The sequence below is a fragment of the Pungitius pungitius genome, chromosome 8 (genome assembly GCF_949316345.1).
Source record: "Pungitius pungitius chromosome 8, fPunPun2.1, whole genome shotgun sequence".
NCBI lineage: Eukaryota > Metazoa > Chordata > Actinopteri > Perciformes > Gasterosteidae > Pungitius > Pungitius pungitius.
The window spans coordinates 10,790,160-10,808,980 of NC_084907.1; the positions used below are offsets into that span (position 1 = coordinate 10,790,160).

The 18,821-nt window shown below is 45.2% G+C and overlaps 1 protein-coding gene across 6 annotated transcripts in view; it reads left to right on the top strand.

Annotated features, from left to right (window-relative positions):
* Positions 1-18,821, top strand: part of iqsec1b (IQ motif and Sec7 domain ArfGEF 1b) — a 129,845-nt gene that overhangs the window by 40,045 nt on the left and 70,979 nt on the right. For 4 of the 6 annotated variants that reach the window (XM_037489739.2, XM_037489741.2, XM_037489740.2 and 1 more), the window contains one exon: positions 5,871-5,978. The exons of the other annotated variants lie outside the window; for them this stretch is intronic. In XM_037489739.2, coding sequence (XP_037345636.2) covers positions 5,871-5,978 — 108 coding nt within the window. The remainder of the gene's footprint in view (positions 1-5,870; positions 5,979-18,821) is intronic. 6 annotated transcript variants of the gene reach the window in all.

Genomic DNA, 18,821 nt, shown 5'->3' on the forward strand with positions numbered 1-18,821 from the left:
TGTTGGAAGTGAAAATGTAGCACTCACTAATAATGCATGTGAATATGACCTGCAGTCAAATAGTTTAGTATTCCAAAACCATCAATGTTTTTGTTTTGAGTTTAGGAACATATTTATATTCAAAGAAATCTGGGGGTTTTCTGCAACAACAGCATTGCAATGTGCCTAAGGCTTTTTCGGCCTCAACATGTTGGTCTTTAATTGTTTGACCACACTGCTGTTAAGAAGACAAAGTCTTTTTTTTTTTTGGTGATCCATGGGATTCATGCTACCCAGTGGGTGTGGGTGGCATAGAGCGCTTGTGCCACCCCGCTCTTTTACCGTCTTTTACAATATTGTCCACAAATTCTGCTCCTTTGACTCTGTTTCCCGCCACAGCGAGAATTTCATAGAGACAGAATCCTGTTCAGTGTTGCTCTGTAGTCTCCTAACTGAAAACATACGTTTGTCACTGGCCCCAAGCTTGAAGGTAACTATGATAAAAAGTTAAAAGGTTTGGGTGCGAACAGCAAACAGCTACACAGTGTTTAAGTAAATTGCAGTATTTTGGCCCTTTATTAATAATGGTTAGGTGTGTCATTTAGCAGGTGAGCACGGTTGTCGGTGGCCTTACGCTTAACCTCACCTTCCTCCTCCGGGTCTCCCCGCTGTCTCCTCGTCCCTCGGGTCTGAGACGAGCCAGGCGTGGCCTGGCTGCTTCAACGCATCAACCCACACTGAACTGCTTCAGCTGTAATGGAACACCGCAGCGAGAGGTTCTGTTCTGTATTCCGACCTGACCCGTTCCGAGAGAGGGAGCAGGCCAAAGTGAACTGGGTTGCGTGTCTTCAAACGGTGTGCAGAGAATGAGGGTCAATTAACTCTCATTCTGCGGCAATCGGGGGGATGCGGCTGAGAACAGTACAGTACATTATTCTCTTGAGCTCCACATCTGCATAGCAATAAGGAAGTGTAGATTGTTTTTTTATCATTAACTAAATTAACTTCATGTGATAGGGAAGAAATATCTGGCATCTAAATGCAAAGGTTTGTTGTTTGGTTCAATGATTTCCACACTGGAGAACGTTTTCAGTCTTGCTCTCTATGTTCATCATCACAAATAGGACGTCTCTTTCTAGATTGGAAATAATCTTGCGAGTGCTTGCAGATGAACCGTTCAGCAACTTTCGTTGCCTCCGGAAGTGAATCCGCAAATTTTTATGGACGAGGGAAAAACCGGTCGGGTGATATTTGCCACATAAGGTTTTATTATTATTTAACACTATTCCAGGATGTCAGCCTGTAGAGCCGGACTGGCTCTATTCCTGATGATGCGGCCGTGTTACACAGCCTGTGTGTTTGTTTTTCTATTCCTTGATCTGATCCCTGGAGATAAGGAGACAGTATATAGGCCACGAAGCGGAGTGCTTTCTTTCACCCTATCGGCTCAAAGCCTTCGCAGGTGGCGGCGCCAATGCACAGCCAAACAAAGTGGCCAAATTGAGCTATAATCCTTGAATGTGACACAGATACCAGCACTCGCTACTCAAAGGTTCGATAAACTGCAATGATTCATCTTCAGGTGGCCTCACCCTTTTTTTAAGGCGAGTCTCATTACATGGTAAGATCTGTGCAGTGGGATCCATTGATTATTAAATCCCTGTGTTAGCTACGAGGGTTATGAATATATATCTCCCTCTTGACTTCATTGATGTGATGCTGATGAGAGAAATGAGATAGAGAGAGTGATCGAGGGAGGGGCACTACAGGCAACGTGGATTTCCAGAGGCCTCGCACTGGAGCAGAAAAAGTTCATTGCATTCTGTTAATTTGTGTGAAAGCAAGGGCTTGTTCCTGGATTTCTCCCTGAATGGATGAAGGAAATTGAAAAATATGGAAATGAATGGCTTAGTTAACCCAACATCCCGATCCAACAGCTCATCGACCCGCGGCATTGGGTAGCTGTCGAACTCAGAGACCTCGTTGAGGCGGCAAAAGTCGTTGCAAAAGCGGAAGGTTCCGTCGGGCTTTGGTACCGTGACGATAGGGCTGGACCACGGGCTGCGTGAGGGCTCAATGGTCCCCAACCTCAGCATCTCCTGTACCTCTTCCTCGCTGCCGGATGATGACTCCGGGAGCTTTGCGGATATCGTGCTTGAGGACTTGGGTCCGCCCCGGCTGGGGAGAGAACACATCAGTGAACTGACTCACCAGGTGTTGCAGATCCGATTTCTGGGCCGCCGAGAGGTGGGGGTCCATGTCGACAGCCACGGGGGGTAGGTGCGCGAGGGCCACAAGCTGGGGTCCGGTCCCAACCCAGCGCTTCAGGAGGTTTATGTGGTACATTTAATCTTCCTTCCGTCTCCCCGGCTGCCGGACTCTGTAGGTAACCGGGCCAATCTTTTCGGTGACGGTGTAGAAGCCCTGCCAGTTGGCCAGGAACTTGCAGGCGGCGGTGGGGACTAGGACCATGACGTGGTCGCCCGGCTGGAACTCCCGTGGCTGGGCCGCCCGGTTGTAGTACCGTTGCTGGGATTGTTGGGCCTTGGCCAGGTGTTCCCGGACGAGGGGCATGACCCTGTCGATCCGCTCCCGCATCTCCCGGACGTGCTCCACCGTGGTTCGGTGGGCAGCAGGCTGCTGCTCCCAAGCTTCTCGGGCGACGTTGAGTAGACTGCGAGGCTGTCGGCCGAAGAGAAGCTCGAATGGGGTGAAGCCGATGGACGCCTGAGGTACTTCTCGGATCCCAAACAGGACGTAAGGCAGCATCTTGTCCCAGGCCCGCTCCACCAGGCCACCCGTCTGCGTGTGGTACACGGTGGTGCGGAGCCGCTTAATCTGGAGGAGCTTGCAGAGGTCAGCCATCACCCGGGACATAAAGGGGGTGCCTTGGTCCGTCAGGATCTAGGAGGGTTGGCCGAACCGACTACTCAGCAGGAACAGCTCCTGGGCAATGGCTTTGGCGGTGGCTTTACGGAAGGGGATGGCCTCCGGGTAGCGGGTGGCGTAGTCCAGGATGACCAGGATGTGTTCGTGTCCCCGGGTGGACTTCAGGAGCGGCCCCACCAAGTCCATCCCGATTCGCTCGAAGGGCACCTCGATGATGGGCCGTGAAATTAGTCTTGGGGGACATCTCTCTCCCCCCTGGTGTGTGACCCTGAGGCTTATCAAGCCAGCGCCTGATGGCGCTCAGGTGTGGCCGCTCAGCCCGTGATGAGCAGGTGCAGGTGTGCCTGCTCTGTTTCCAGGGCGACGCTGACAAGGGCTTAGGACATTGTGTCACAGTATGCTTACAGATTCTGGGACACGATGGAGCCTGAGATCTGGATATTACATATTATATAAAGAAAAACCGCATAAAACCTGTTTTTTTTTACTTTAAAAGCACAATAACCAGTAAATTCTGTGTTACATAACTGGCTGAAGATCCTTCTACTCTTCCATCAGGAGGAAATAAAGAGGCGGGGATATTTCATCCCTGGAATATATTCAACAACGCACAGGAAATGTTGAATATAATGTATATATATATATAGCCTTGATTCGGCCCGCAGCACTAAGCCAGCGATATATCGCATCGAGGCTCTCTCACATGGGAGCCGCCTTTGGTTTCGCGCTGAGCCCAGACGGGCGGTGCTGGTGCAGCAATGCACGTCTGTGCTCTCTGATGATCTGACCTCGTTGCCATGTGCTGATTAACAGCGGGTGTGTACAGTATTGACTCCTCACAAGCTCCCTTACACTCACTAACACACAATTGGCATGCACAGCTCCTGAGACTGTAAATGAGGAGAGGACGTAGTCACAGCGACGTTCCTGGTTTAGCTGACCCAACGCACCAAGTCACGGACAGACGCTAGCTCGCTTGGTGAGAAGGTGCTTCTGTAATTTGTGTTATATTAGTTGGGATGCTACCTCTGGCATAGCATATAACATTGAATTCAACAGCTGAACAGCTTTGTTCTGAGTGCAAACACCAGCCAATAGGTCTTAATTTAGTGATCGAATGATACTTAAATTAAAGTAAAAATTGGAACATCCAATACTTGATTAATACAATCAACCGCGCAAAGAGCGGTTTGTCTTAGTTGGTGTTAGATGGAACCAACGTGATGGAATCGAACAGCATCGCTACACTTCACGCATTACTTTGTTTTTAAAAATCATGAGTTTATCAGTGATATTAGTTACAGAGACAACTACCTACTACTACGACCCTGATTAATAGATTAATCCTCCACAAGTTACTGCGTTAGTCAGCCATTCCCTTTTCAACATGCTCCCATTGCAGCTCCAAAGTGTTAACTGGTACACAGCAGACACTGAGTAGGAATCCTGAGTATTGATTAATGATTTTCAAACAAATGCTTACTGTTCCATTTGCTCTGTCTGAGACTGATAAGTGAACAGAGAGACACACTTCTAGATACATTCTGAATCTGTCTGTCACAGTTTGATTGACAGGTGGAAAGGGCAGCGTGGGGGACGCAGCCAAATCTGGCTGTAGTTTGTTTAGCTAGCTAGGGCAGAAGGCCATGCGTATGTTGTGGCTGAAGAAAAAAATCTGACATCATGGAAAGGCATTGCATGAAGGTCATGTGATTAAATTAAACGTTTAAAATATTTTCTTTTCAAAATGAAATAAAAATGATCCTGTCATGTCGAAATGACACATCGAATTAATGAAATAATTTAAACATGTAGACATGAAGATCTTCCCCTTTGGAGAGCTACGCTGAAGTGAAAAGGTACCCATAATGAAATTGTTTCAGTCTTTATTGCTACTTAATAAGGATTAAACTATTCAAGTTACTGTTGCAAGGAGCCAGAAAAAAAATGTATTAATGCAAATTTCAGTTGAACAAGTCAATTGCACGATAGTAACAGTACATATGCTCTACTCGACACTAAACTTAAGCTCATTGTTATTTTGTAAAAAGCAGACACTTTGTATCTGTAATGACTTTGACTCTGTGTGTGTTTTTCCAGCGCAAGCACCATTATTAAGCTCAATTAGTCCTTGAAACCACGCTGCCAGTGCTCCGACAGTTTAGAAGTTGTGGGAGCCCGGGTGTTTAGAGATTTAATGTAAGCAGAGAACCTGCACTCCAGTGATAACAGGAAGCTTATATGCTAGGCAGTGGGAAATCTCCATCCAGGACTTAACCTCCATGGAAGAGAGATTATTACTGGCAGCTCCGGGTCGCAAAAGAGAACAACCCATCCGTCCATGGGGCATGTTTATTCATCGGGGATGCTGCTGTTCGAGTTACAGTTGGCGCAGGCCCTTCCCATCACAAGCTGAATTCCAATGAGGAGTATACAGTGGACGCTTTAGAGCCGTGGTCCCCAACTAGCAGTCCGTGAGGCAAGAAAAGGTTGAGCAATTAGTCTCACCCAACCAGGTTTTTCGGCTAACTACTGTAACTTCAGAGGTGTGGAGCAGGAATCACGCTAACAATCTAGGTAGCATCCAATCGTCCTGTTCCCGTATGCTTGCCACGGCCTCTGTCGTCATCTCACATTACATTCTGATCATGTCTCATCTCCTGCATCTCCCTCCTTCTCGCGGCCCACCCTCTACCTTGCTCTGAGCTCTGTGTTCTGATTCAGCCCGTTGTGTTGATGCATACATGAGGGTTCCCGGCCCTTGATTTAAAGGTATTAAAATGCTGCGGGCGGTGGACAAAAATAATCTGTCTTTCTCGCTCTGCTCGGCTTGGCTGCGTGCCGATGGAACCCCATCGCTGGCATTCGACACGCCGCCAGCCTCGCTGCGACAGGACCCTCCATGCTCACCTTGCTGCATTGTTGTGCATTTTTGTTTGTTTTACTTTTTGAAATGTACGCTATGAATCGCTTCAACGTGCCTCTGTGTTTTTGTGTTGCAGACGACACGTCTCTTTGCCTGTAGAAGTCTCAGAGACACCTCTAAACCTTATTGCCCGACCGTGTAGAAGAAGCTACCCCTGTCGCAAATGGAAGTCAGCATCTTTTGGGTAAATAAAGGTTTTATTTTATTTTTTATTGATGTCACCTTTTTTCCAGCGAGACCACAGCTTTGTAAGTCCATCACACAGGGGTGGACTGGGGACGATGGGGTGAGAACACCAGGGGTATGAGAAGTGTTGCATGCTAGGTGTGTGATTGTGTGTGTGTTGAAGGTGCGTAACAAAACAATACATTGTGTCACCAATTGGTGGTTTCCCAAATAAGTTATAATCGTAATAATGATTTTTGCATGGACCTTCCTGCAGACATCTCTCCTTTTTCTCCCTGAGCGTTTCAGTTCCACCTTTAAAGGATTTACGCATTGGTTTCGTGCTTCCGATCTCGCGCTCGGAAACGTCTGTGAGCGAGTGACTCAAGTGTTGAGTAGAGAGCGGCTGGTGTCAAACTCAATCAGAACGAGGGGAAAAAATAAGAAATTGCCATGAATATCAAGAATACTTACGATACCAGAATTACACCCCTTCATGTCTTCCCTGCGATCCCTCTCCTCCCTGAGATCGCGCTGGGAAGCCCCGCCTCCTTCTCCACCAGAGAAGTCGCTAGTAGCTGTTGCAGTGCCTTTTGGGACTCAGTCTCAGCCTTTTTGGCCGCCGGACCAGTTATGATAAACATATGATATTTACTCAAACAAAGTCAGACTGAGCCAGAGAACGGACGCCATGAGTAAGGAGTAAAACTGTGAAGCACACGAAGTCCAGTCATAACAGAGGATGGGCCAGTTGGTGATGGAGGGGGGGCCACTATTGGACCAGCCCAACACCCCGTTGGCCCTCCGGGGACCCGGTATCCCCTAAGGCCAGTCCGCCGTTGCCATGACATCCAAGTCACTCTCAATGTTTGTCATGTGACGATGAAGTGCCATGACTTTTATTGTGAAGGACTTTTGGTTGTGAAGCTTTTAGTTCAGCTTCTCTTTAATCATGACATGTCGACTATTAGGAAGTGTAAGCAACACAAATACAACAACAACACATGCTCACATGAAGCGCACACATTTAGAGCACAGTGATGCCCTGCCTTGCTGCCCGCGTCCTTTCTCCTCTGCGTTCATTACAGATGCTCAGCGAGGCCCAGAGCAAATGAGGAGAGATGAGTTGGAAGAGATGAAAACCCTGAGAGCGTTGAGCAGTGGGACACAGGCTTCAAAAGCTTCATGGCATTTTGAATGGGGGGGGGGGGGTGAAGTCTTGATGCATTCACCACTCAGCAGTTCTAAAAGAAGCTTTTTCAGTGCGAAAAAAAGAGATACTGCTCTGTAGGCTTTTTGCCGGGGGCACAAAGGAGCCCTAATGAGTAGAGTTTGTTTTCTATGTTTATTGATTCTAATTAGCCGTGGAGATGAAGACAGTACAAAAAACGAGTGCTGAACACTTTGTTATTACAGGGAGGTCTTGAGCTGTCCCCCTCCATTACGGGGTGTTTTTGCAGAGGAAGCATCGGGAGCAAGTACACATCAATTACAAACCCCGGGGGGAGTTGCGTCCCGTGTGACGTTTGGGGTCACACTGGAGCTTACAAGAGGAGGTAGCTATGGAGATTGGATAATGAACACAATTACATAAAGGTCCCTTAAGGGGGCTAGGAAGTGACACTGCAAGAAAAGCAGCAGCCGCCGCCGGGCAGCTTCATTGGCGGATCGTCGGCTTTCTTATTTCCATCATGACGCAGCTAGAATGGCGTTCGGTTTGTAGCGCGCCAAACCAGCTGTCTCTGTCTCTATCCAACAGACATGTTGTTACTTGGGTCACCGCCTTTCTCTCATCAGTCTCATCCTTGCACACCCCGTCTACAACAGAGGACAGCACAACGAGTCGGGGGGCTGTCACTTTCACACCTTGTACTTGACATATCTAGCCATCAAAAACAGATCCAAACCAGGAGCACACCTTGCGGCTTGACTTTCCATCTGTTTGCTCCTCACGAGTTGTCTTACTGTCTGCACTGTGCCACCGGCACCTAATCTGTCATCAGCCTCCATTCTCATGCGTTGAAACTTGCAGACCAGATCCCCAAGTAGCCACGTGTGTTTTTAGCTTAGCCCTGGGAGACTGATATTGATGGTTGTCATTATGCTCTCTAGTGTTCTGTGGTGGTGGGTTTTTCAATGGTGTCAAAGCCTCCAGGGGAATGTGTACAAAGTCTGCCATCGTGGAGGGAGGTGAGGTGCAATTAAATGTATGATCGGGGGACAACAACGCACATTTTTCTACATTTTTGTATTCATTTTTCAAACAGAGAGACCCGGCTGAAGGCTTCACGAGGCTCAGTCAGACCTAATCCAAATAGGCCCGAGGATAATTTACCCTGTGCTGAGGATCATCATTGCTTCTCCTTTAAGCTGTTAAAGCTTTGGAGCTCACACTGTCAATAAGTGCATTCAATGAAAACACTGAAACTGAAAATGAAAAAGGCAATATCAGTGAAATATATAGACAACATCCGTGGTGTCAAACTGATTCAGCGAGTATAACAGAAGCTGAAGCTACAGATCAGTGTAAAAGGGAACCAGCACATCCCCTGGGGATCAAGACTGAGGCAGATGAAATGAAGGTAGAAGCGTGTTCCTCTAAAGCCGAGAAAGTCTTTAGTCACTGTTACAATCACTGAAAAGCTATTCAGTATATATATATATATGTATATATATATATATTCAGTATATTAGCGCCACAGAAACGTATATATCTCCTTTTAACTTCTCCGGATAACAGATGTTCCCCAAATGGAGTGATTGTGGTCTTCTGGTTGACCACGCGTGTCTGACCGTGGCCCGCCCGCCAGCATCCGTCTCTGTGCCTCATTACTGGTGGAACAGCAGCTGTGTTAATGTGTTCTTTTGTTTCTCCCTGCTCTTGACTTGGTGGAGTAAGCTGTGCATGACTAATGAAGTCTGAACCGCCGACGTGGCGTTGCCTCAGGTAGTCGCAACACCAACCTCGAAATCAGGTGTGTGCCTTTTACAATCAGGACATTAGTGGTGAACTGTCTCATCTGTTCCTTCTGCTGCTGTTCTTCGTCCCGCTGCAAAAAGTCTTGGGACATCTCGGAGTGTGTTTGATGAGGGATTGGCTGCTCATTGTTGTTCAGTGTGCGTAATTGTTGATGTCCATGTAGACATTGCATCTTGTTGTGTCTCCGATGAGTCTACATTACATATGTCATACATCTACATATGTCCAGATTTAAGATTCAACTCAATTAATTTTAATTTTGTAAAGCCCAAAATTACAAATCACCCACACAGTGTCACAATATGGGTTTGTGTCCTTTATTTTGTAGTTTCCTGTCTTTTGTGTCCCTGGGTTAGCTTCACTTCCTGCCTGTGACTGTCTGCCGTGTCCCCTGATGGTTTCCACATGTGTCCAATCACCTGTACCTTCCCGTGTATGTTGTCCTTTGTCGAGTCATTACGTTGTAGGCGTCCTGCTATGTCGTGAGTTCCTGTTCCATGTTTGACCGCAGGCATTTTTGGTTTTCTTCATTTCGAGTGTGCGTTTGGGTCCTGCTTCTGCCACCCCATTGTGGCCGAAAGGTCTTTACAGCCTTACGGTTCTCTGTGCTAAAAACCCTCACATCGCCACAGTAAAAGCTCCCCCAGAAATGACAAATCCCTCAATAGGAAAAATAAAAGAAGACACCTTATTGAGAATGTCAGAGGATCCCTCTCCAGGGATGGAGACACTGCAATGGATGCCATGTGTAGAGAATGAACAAGGTAAATACAGGACATTCATACAACAGAAATGATTTAAATATTAAGAGTATTAAGTATAATCACCATCAGATATAACCACAATGAGATCTAATCAAAATCCACAGACACCTGTGAGGAGGTTATGTGTGACAGTCATGTGAATTCTTATAGTGATGATAGCAGCAGCAGCAGCAGGGGTCAGCAGGGCCGAGGCAGGAACAGGGTCCAGACGGACCATGGTCCTTGGAAACCTGTGAGGAGAGAGAGACTCTGTGGAAGGAACAATGTTGGTGATGTGCATTGTTGTTGACAATAGTAATGGGACTAATAATAGTGTACGAAGCCCATGTCACCTATAGCTTCTTACACTATTATTAGTCCCCTGACCGTGGCCATGACAGAAGGCCGGACCAGGGTCCAGAAATGTTATGTGATTTTATAGGTATACAAGACATTTCTTGTATTACAATAAACTCTTTTGGGACCTCAGAATGGATTTTTGCCTTGCCTCTTAGGGCTTTACTCTCTGCTTTGGAGCAGAAATAATAATATTAATAATAATAATTCAGTACACGGACCGTCCCTGGTTCCCGTTGGTATTAGTTTGAGATTAGTTTAGAGAGAGAGAGAGGGGTCATATCCATCCCTTTCCTTTACGAGCACTGTGGACGGCCATGTGGGAAAATTTAATTCAAAGAAGCTACAACCCATTGGGGCTGGGGGAGGGGCTTCAATGATCCCATACCATCGAAGGAGGCTCACCGATGTATCCGCCCCCTCTCAAAGGGTAGCCCTGCATCGTCAGACCTGTTGAATCAGCTATCGATTTGTTTTTCAGTGGCGGCACCGTGTGGAAACTGTAACACCATTTCTTTGGATTACTAACAAAAGAGAAAAGTTGCTGATTGCATGTGTGCGATTGTTTGGGATTGTGACGCAGCATTCGGCACATTCCGCTAGATGGGATTTATAAATAACCACAATGCCTGTCACTGGAGCCGGGGGAATATTTATAGATCTCCATGAATGCCCCAGTTGCATTTGTTGAACACAAGCAGAAGGATTCTCCTCACCCGGAATGGGTGGCCTACGCTGAACACTAAAATGAATTTCTCTCCCACAGTTCATAGTTTTTACTCGAGACAACGGTCCGTTTCAAAGGGGAACTGAATCCATTGTAAATTGATGTCCTTAGAGCCGCTCGCAACTTGGATTTGCTGCTCACCACCATCTTTACTCCATCCCAAACCCACAAGAGAATGGAAATAAAATGGATTAGGGTTAGGGTTAGTATGATACAGGATTGAATGACTCTGGTGCAGCTGCATCCTCATTATCTCCTTACATCACAACAACAGAAAAACGTCAACTTTGTTTGGAGCTCTTCACGTAAGAGAAACTTAAGAGGATCCTTGATTTCCACTAATTGTTTGTTGTTACATTGATTATTGCCTCCCTGTCTGCTAATTTCATTCCCCATCTCCTGAAACAGCAGTCTCCTGCCCGTATGGGAGTTAGTGAATTTACTGCCATACAGGGGACCGGGCAGACTACAGCGCCCCCCCCCCCCCCCCCCCTTCGGGCTAAAGCCACCAGCAGTGGGAGAGAAGAAGTGCTAATTCATCACCATCACCGGGCCGACGCCTCCAAAAAGACAGTTAATTAACTTTCCACCGGCCACGAGGGGAAACGCAGCTGACTGACTGACTGCGTGTGTGTTGGGGTGTGTGTGTGTGTGTGTGTGTGTGTGTGTGTGTGTGTGTGTGTGTGTGTGTACGGGCCGACTCGGCAGACATGTTGGGGTCCAATCCTGAGCCCAGCTGGGCCTCACTAGGAGTTTACGGAGGACACACCGCCACGCCATCAGATCAGGCCCGAGCTGGATCCTCAGAGATGTTTTACATTATTTACTTTTGAGGCTGTGAAATATCTAGTGTAGCCGAGGATAAAAGTTCCTCTTTGTCTCACAGCCACACACCACAGGACGACCCTCTCAGAACCACCATGGAGGCTGGTTGCAGAATTCTGCCTCCCTGAACATCATCAAATTGGCTATGTAGTGTTATTACAATCTGTTATACAGGAGAGAAAAAGCATGTTTTAAAAAAAACTCTGCACTACTTTAATAGGTCTTCTTCATGTTCCTGTGGCTGTATGTCATGTCTACCAACCCCCCCCCCCCCCCCCCCTCCAAACGCTGGACAAAGAACAACTTTCAACTCCTGTAACAAATTAATAATAATGTAAAACACTGGATTTGTTTCACACATGAAGACCATGTCTCTGCTAGAACAGGGTAAAAGCTGTGGGTTTGCTAAAATGATTCAGAAACGTCCTGTTGAACCTTTAGTGGATCTCGCTGGGGAGCCTCTTGTCGTTCAGGGTGTGACTCTGGTTCAAAGCGATATGGTTGTAAAGTGGATCTGACTGAAGTGGACAGTGACGTGAGGGGATGTGCCGAGACTTTTATTCCCTTCGTCTCTTTCCCCTGAATCTGAACTGGAAAATGTACAAACTCAGCATTATTGACTATAAAAATCAATGCAATGATTGTAATCCTACAATATTTATCACACATCAATAGATATATATTATTTTTAATCATTTTTTAAGCAGAGCTGTTTTAGGAAGCCTGGCGAGGGTTAATAATGATCCTGCTGGTATTTGGACCAAAGTATATTTTTGACATTTCATTCAGAACACAAAGAACCATATCGACTTGTGGTTAAAGGGCCTGATATGGCTCCTTTATTTCAAACTTTCATTGTAGAACACTTCATCCTGGCGTTCAGGTAGCTTGAGGCTGGTGCACTGTAAATTGTAGATTAAAAAGAAAAACTACATTTGTTCCAAAATGAGTGAGAAAAATAAATAATTTGGTAAATCTATATGTATCATAGATTAATGAAATATGGAACTCAATCTTCCATGTCTTCATCTGCTATTTGACTTGAGGCTTTTAATATTTTTTTCTGTTTTAAGTTGATTTGTAATAAAGTAGGAACTATGAACAACTAGTATCAAACAATAAGCACCACAACAATATGTTTTCTGTACGTGGCATAATGAAAACCATGATGGTAGAAGAAAAATAGCACAAATGTGTAAACATTCATTTGAATGATAACTGCTATTAGATGATCACTAAAACTTCTGAATCCACACTGCTGGTCGTCTATTTCACAGTCATCATAAGCATTCTAAATCTGTCCCAGTTTAAATCCCCTGCCGTGTTCATGAGCGACGTGATCTAACAGGAAGTAAACATGGACCCGAGCCGTTGCCTAGCAATGCAATTCCACTGGAACTGACTACGCAGAACTGAAGGGACTTTTGGAGAGAAGAACATCTGGAAATCTGAAATATGGCCTTTTTCCACAAGTCATATGTTCATGTAGTTCCTTCTCTGAATAAAGACTAGGCCTCGTTTAGCTAAGACATGAGTGCCGTGGCAGCAGGGCGGAGATGAGTGCACGCTGTCGACCTTTTCAGAGGACAAAGATTATGACTGAGGTTTTGGGAAAACGATGAAAGAACTTCTAGCTCTGATATGGGGGTCATGTGACGTCATGACCCTTCCTCTATCGTGGCTCTCGGAGGAAGGTGTCCTTGGGTTGAGCATCTCAGAGTCACAGAGCTTTCACCTTCACCAGCATCCTACAAACATCCGTACTATTAAATAGAAGTGCATTCTATTGTTCACATTTATGAAAAGACTAAATAATTTGTAATACTGCAAATATATAAAGCGTCCATTGAGTTTCCTCATTCGACTATGGACGGACTTAACAGAGGTGTGGATGAATAAATCTTTATCATTATCCCTTTAAGCATCCACAGCTGATATAAATGGTTACACAGTCGCTACAAGTCACATTCGGGGTTAAGGCTGACTGAAACCCATTCATAATGTATGGCTGTGGGCGGGTCATTAGGAACAAAACCCCTGGGTCCCTTTGGGTGGGATGCTGCACGGTGGCAGATGCCGCTGTAATAACCTTTTAACCGCATTTCATTTCCATTCCTGCAGAGCCTCGAAGAACCTCCGACACAGTGAGGCTGCAAACATCTTGATTGATGCCGTCTAAGGAGTCCGTCACGTCACGCAGTGTCAACATGTGATATTGTTTGGACGAGAGCGTTCACCAATGCTAAGTCCTTTTTTTTTTTTGTTCTGCTCGACCCAGTCCGATCTCTTGTAGGGTGCGCTCTCAGCGACTTGAACGTTCAAAGATCGACACCCTCCCAATGAATAGCTCATGCCTTGGTGGCCTTCACCATTAAATTGTCACGCACTCTCCCAGGAGGTGATAGTGAGTGGAGAGATGAAGTGACCCTCCTGTCTGCGCAGGCTTGTGCTGTATAGAATCCGTCTCTTGTCAAGTCATCATTGTGCTTTTTTTTATTTCCAATAAAGCCACTCTGAGCAGCTCCCGGCTTTGCCTCCTCCTCCTCTCTCTCTCGCTCGCTCTCTTTGATGGGCAAAAGCAATTTGTCAATCAATGGCAAATTTGGCTCTGAGCAGATAGTTCTTCCTTCCTTCCTCTCAGGAGTTCTCAGTGTAGAATTAGGCTTTTTGGGGCCACGGCTTGGTGCTGCTGGGAACTGTGAGGGTGTTTGCAGAGTGAGCCGCACTTTTGGCCAGCAGCAGCAGCAGCATCATTGATCCCCCCCCCTTGCATTCTCTTTATTACCCCCCCAACCAGATGACATAGAAACTGCTCCACATCAAAAGGGCACAAGGAAACCAAATGCTGCAATGTGTTGCCAATGCCCAGCTGGTGTTACTAGCACAATATGTTGCCACCCACGCAGTTAGTTGCTGCCTAGATAAATTCCGGAAAAATTAGTATTTTTTCCCTAAACTGACAATGAGGGCAATGTGACCCAAGTGATGAGGTGGAGGTGAACTTTTGTTCTGTTCTGCTCAATAGATGGGCCAAATGCAAAAAGCAATTTCCCCTTCATCGTCTGAAGCAACAATTCATTCTTGTAGCTGGAGCACCCTCGTTGACTACAATGTGCCCAGGCATTTGCTGATATGGTTCAAGCTTTTGAAATGATTTTTTTACCATTAACAATAGAAAGGGAGGGCCACACGTATTGGCTGACGTCCACGTTGTATTTAGTAATTGATATGCTTTTCATTTTATGCATTGATGACCTGTTCTTGGCAACGGTTATTCTTGGAGGTGGGTGCTGAAGAGAAATCCATGGTACGGGATTCTCTGTATCTGTGGCCGTCTGGAAGCATTTTGTAATTTGAGATTAGGGGCCATCTGGGAGGGAAGAGGGTGAAACGTAATCCCAGTGCATTCACCTCCTATTCCGTTTCAGCACAGTTTTTGGAACAGAGGAACAAATTGGATTTTTCTGCAGGCACAGGGTGTTGTTTTCCTGCAAAGCTGGGGGGTCAAGAGGGGGGGGTCAAGAGATTATTCAAGTGCATGGCGCCTTTTGCTCTCATTTGAACATGTTGGCGTTATCAGCAGAGCTCCAGTCCTTTAAAAAATATGTTTTTGATCACACAAGACCACTCAATCAAATCGATATACTGAGGAAAACCCCCTCTAATGACTCCTTCAAACCGGCTACTCCCACATTCAACCTTTTTAGACGCTTCAGCCGTCATTAGTTTCCTTCCCTTCCAATGAGATGTGACTGTGGATCCACTGATCCCTAAACTCTGTAAACTGTTGTAGATAATGAGTGTGAAGGAGTTTGCGTGACACAATCTAGTTGCTGTATTTGGAATAAAAACCTGCCATGCACAAAACTACATCTGTTCCAAAACCTCAACCAGGAAGCATGAAAGCGATTAACCTGTTCCCATGGCGGCACCTTCTCCTAACTATCAACATCAGCAGTGGCTGCTTCCACTTAAGTAATTCATTAAAGCACCACGTGTTGTGTTTCAGCCTCAACAAATCACCTTGTTAATTTGAACTCATTAGTTTAATTACTGTAAACAAGCTAGAGAATTGACAAGGAGACAGCTTTCATGCCCACAATGAAAATCCCAACAGCTCAGGTGTAATATTTAGATTACTAATTAATACTGAACATCAAGTACGGCTGAGGCTGATATTAATGTTATTAGTTTACAAGGTAGTTTCTGCAAGATCAACTGTACTGGACAACAGAAATGTTGACCTCTACATGAGGGATCATCATCAAGTGATTTCAATTTATCCAAAAGGGAATATGAGTGGGTGTGCCAAGTTTTGGTTTCAACCATGTCATTGATGTTGATGTTTAAAAACAAATACTGGTTGACTGAATACAATGTCATTAGGATGTATACTCTGGCCACCATGCATATCTGTACCACATTGTCAATAAACCTCACTGAAACACTACAAGAGCACTCAGGGGATTGCCAAATTTGTAAGGATCCTTCCTCTCGCATCCGTTGGTCTGTGTAGGGGGCAGAGCAGGGTCATTGGTCAGGTCTATCAAGCTAAAGATTTTTACCCAGGAGACCATTTTACTTCTGTTCAAACCATGATATTTTACAGAATCCCACCACATTTAAAATATAATGATTAAACGGGAGAACCTTTTTTCAGGGTTGGAACTAAAGAGCTAAAATATCTGTAAACTGGAGCACTGGAAAAAAACCCGTTATGGATGGGATCTCATTCTTAACAGTCTCTGAGACTACGAGAGCACTCTTATCCTGTTCAGCGTGTTCTTTGCTCTGAGACCTTACATGTTGGTCTTAGAAGATAGCTCAAAAGCATGGCGTCTATAGCCAGTGATTGTCTTAATGGGGTTTCTAGCTATGTGTATGTGCATGAGGCTCAATGTCGATCAGCAGAAATGTGTTTCATGACACTTTCTGATCAGAAGGACCTCAGGTCATTATTTTATTGAGAAGGTTGCTGGGAATGAAGGAAATACCACAGGGTCACCTGACTTTCTCTTTTCACTTTTGGTGCTAAAGAGTAAAAGCTCTTTTCATTATTCAAAGTGTGAAAGCTTCAAACGGCATTAAGATGGCCTTTACTTTGTCATTAAGAAAGCAACTATATCAAACATTGTGGAGTATGTTGAGATTGGCTTTTTCACAGTTTCCCTGAATGCCTGAACACCTGATCTAGAGATTTCTCCAAACATTCATCATTGCATATGCCTGAAGCAGCCTGGGTTTTCTTATACTGAGAGTTCAACCACCGTTTAATTTCTCCTCAACAGCGGTAACAGCAGTCCGTTTACTACTATTAAATAATACATGTCCCACGTGGAATTAAAACTCAGTTGAACATGATATTGGATTAAATGTCAAATGTTACCTTGCATTATTCACATAAATGGGCTCTGTTTCTTGGCAATGGAATAACATTTACTGATGTCATACAAACTCATCACCTCTTTGTGTAATGGAGGATTACAGACATTAGCTATAAGCTAACTATCAACAATGTACTACCTGTACTAACATTAGCACTAAGCTAGTGAAGTGAAGATGTTGGCTGTAAGCTAACTATCAACAATATTAGCACTAAGCTAACTGAGAGTGAAGTTGTTAGCTTTAAGCTAACTATCAACAATAGGCTATACTCCCTCCAAAGCGATAGCAGTATGCTAATTATCAACAAAGTAAAAATACATTAACAAAATACATCCAACTAAAGCAAAGTTTATATCGACAAAACTAATTTAATTTAAACTTTTGCAGAGCAACAGTAAAACAGTCCGTTCTTACCCTCCACACACAGCAGGGTGTCTGCTCATCTGATGACAGACCCCCCCCCCATCATGTGTTGATGAGGGACAGGATCGGTGCAAACTAAAGGCTTGATTCTTGCCCTCAGAGCAGCCAAAGGAAGCAAGGTAGATCAATGTGGATATGTTCATTAGTTATTTGGGGGTTAATGGTATTACTGATGCCACTCCACCGTCTGTCCACCTATTAAAAAACACTTAGGTTATGGCTGGCTGCAGTGGGACAGCACAGCAGGCCACACAAGCAGAGCTCTGCCTCAGCTCCCGATGCATTTAGCCATCAAAGAGCTGTATTGTATCCGTTTTGCTGACATTGTCTGCTTTGTGTCAAAAAGGAAAGACGAAACAGCTTTACCCAAAACCCCAGATGTAGCCCCTCACACACACACACACACACACACACACACACACACACACACACACACACACACACACATCCCTTCTCCTGAGAGAAAACCACCAGGGTTCATTGCAAGCCTCCTCCTCTACAAGGGCGTGTGTTGCCTTGTGAAGGGCTGCTATGTCTGACATGGCAGCAATTTAACACACGGCGGCACATTGTAAATTAAACAAAGCAACCAATTCCTTTTCTCCAAACCCGAACACGACTCTGAATATGAAATCTGACATTAGACAAGGACCGCTTGCCAAAAGGACCTTTGTCTTTTTCCTCTTCCTCCATCTGTGGTCGTCATTTAACTTCTTCCTGGTGTTAGAAGGTTTGTATATCTGACCAAGCCTCGGACCGTCTTTCCTTCTTTGTATGTCCCCAAAGCTACTTCCAATCCACCCCCTCCTCCCCCCAATCCTATAAAGTGCATAAAGAAATGCGGTTTATACGTCATGGCAGCTTTTCAATGGGAATCTCACACCAGATGATCAAGGCCTTTACAAATGTGAGCCCTGAGTCCTTCTATGCCTCGTTAGGAGTGACAGGTTTTACCTGTAACGTTGCACAATAATCCATTTCTCTGCATGTGACGTCATTTTTCTGTGCTTTAGGGATATTTTCTCTCTCTCTCTCTCTTTCTATCTAAATATCACAGACTTCTTATCTTGGATTGCAAGATTATGGAGCACTTAAAACTTAAAATACATAAAATACATTTGGGAATCTCAGAGGGAAAAGAGATACAACGTGCGCTACTCTATGGAAACAGCACCAGTCATGGCAAGAAGCAGAGCAAAAAATGATTCTCTGCACTTAAATCATAAATCATGAAAAAGAAGAAAACGCAATATGAATTTCTTTGATTATTTTGGGGATTTGGGAGACAGGGAATCCATACATTCAACATTTTGTCAAGTGCTGCCGATGTTGGTCTCAGGCAAATCAACCATGGCTTCCTAGTTATGCTGAGGAGCTCAGAAGTTTATCTTTTCTTCACAGCAAAGTGTTTCCCTACCATTC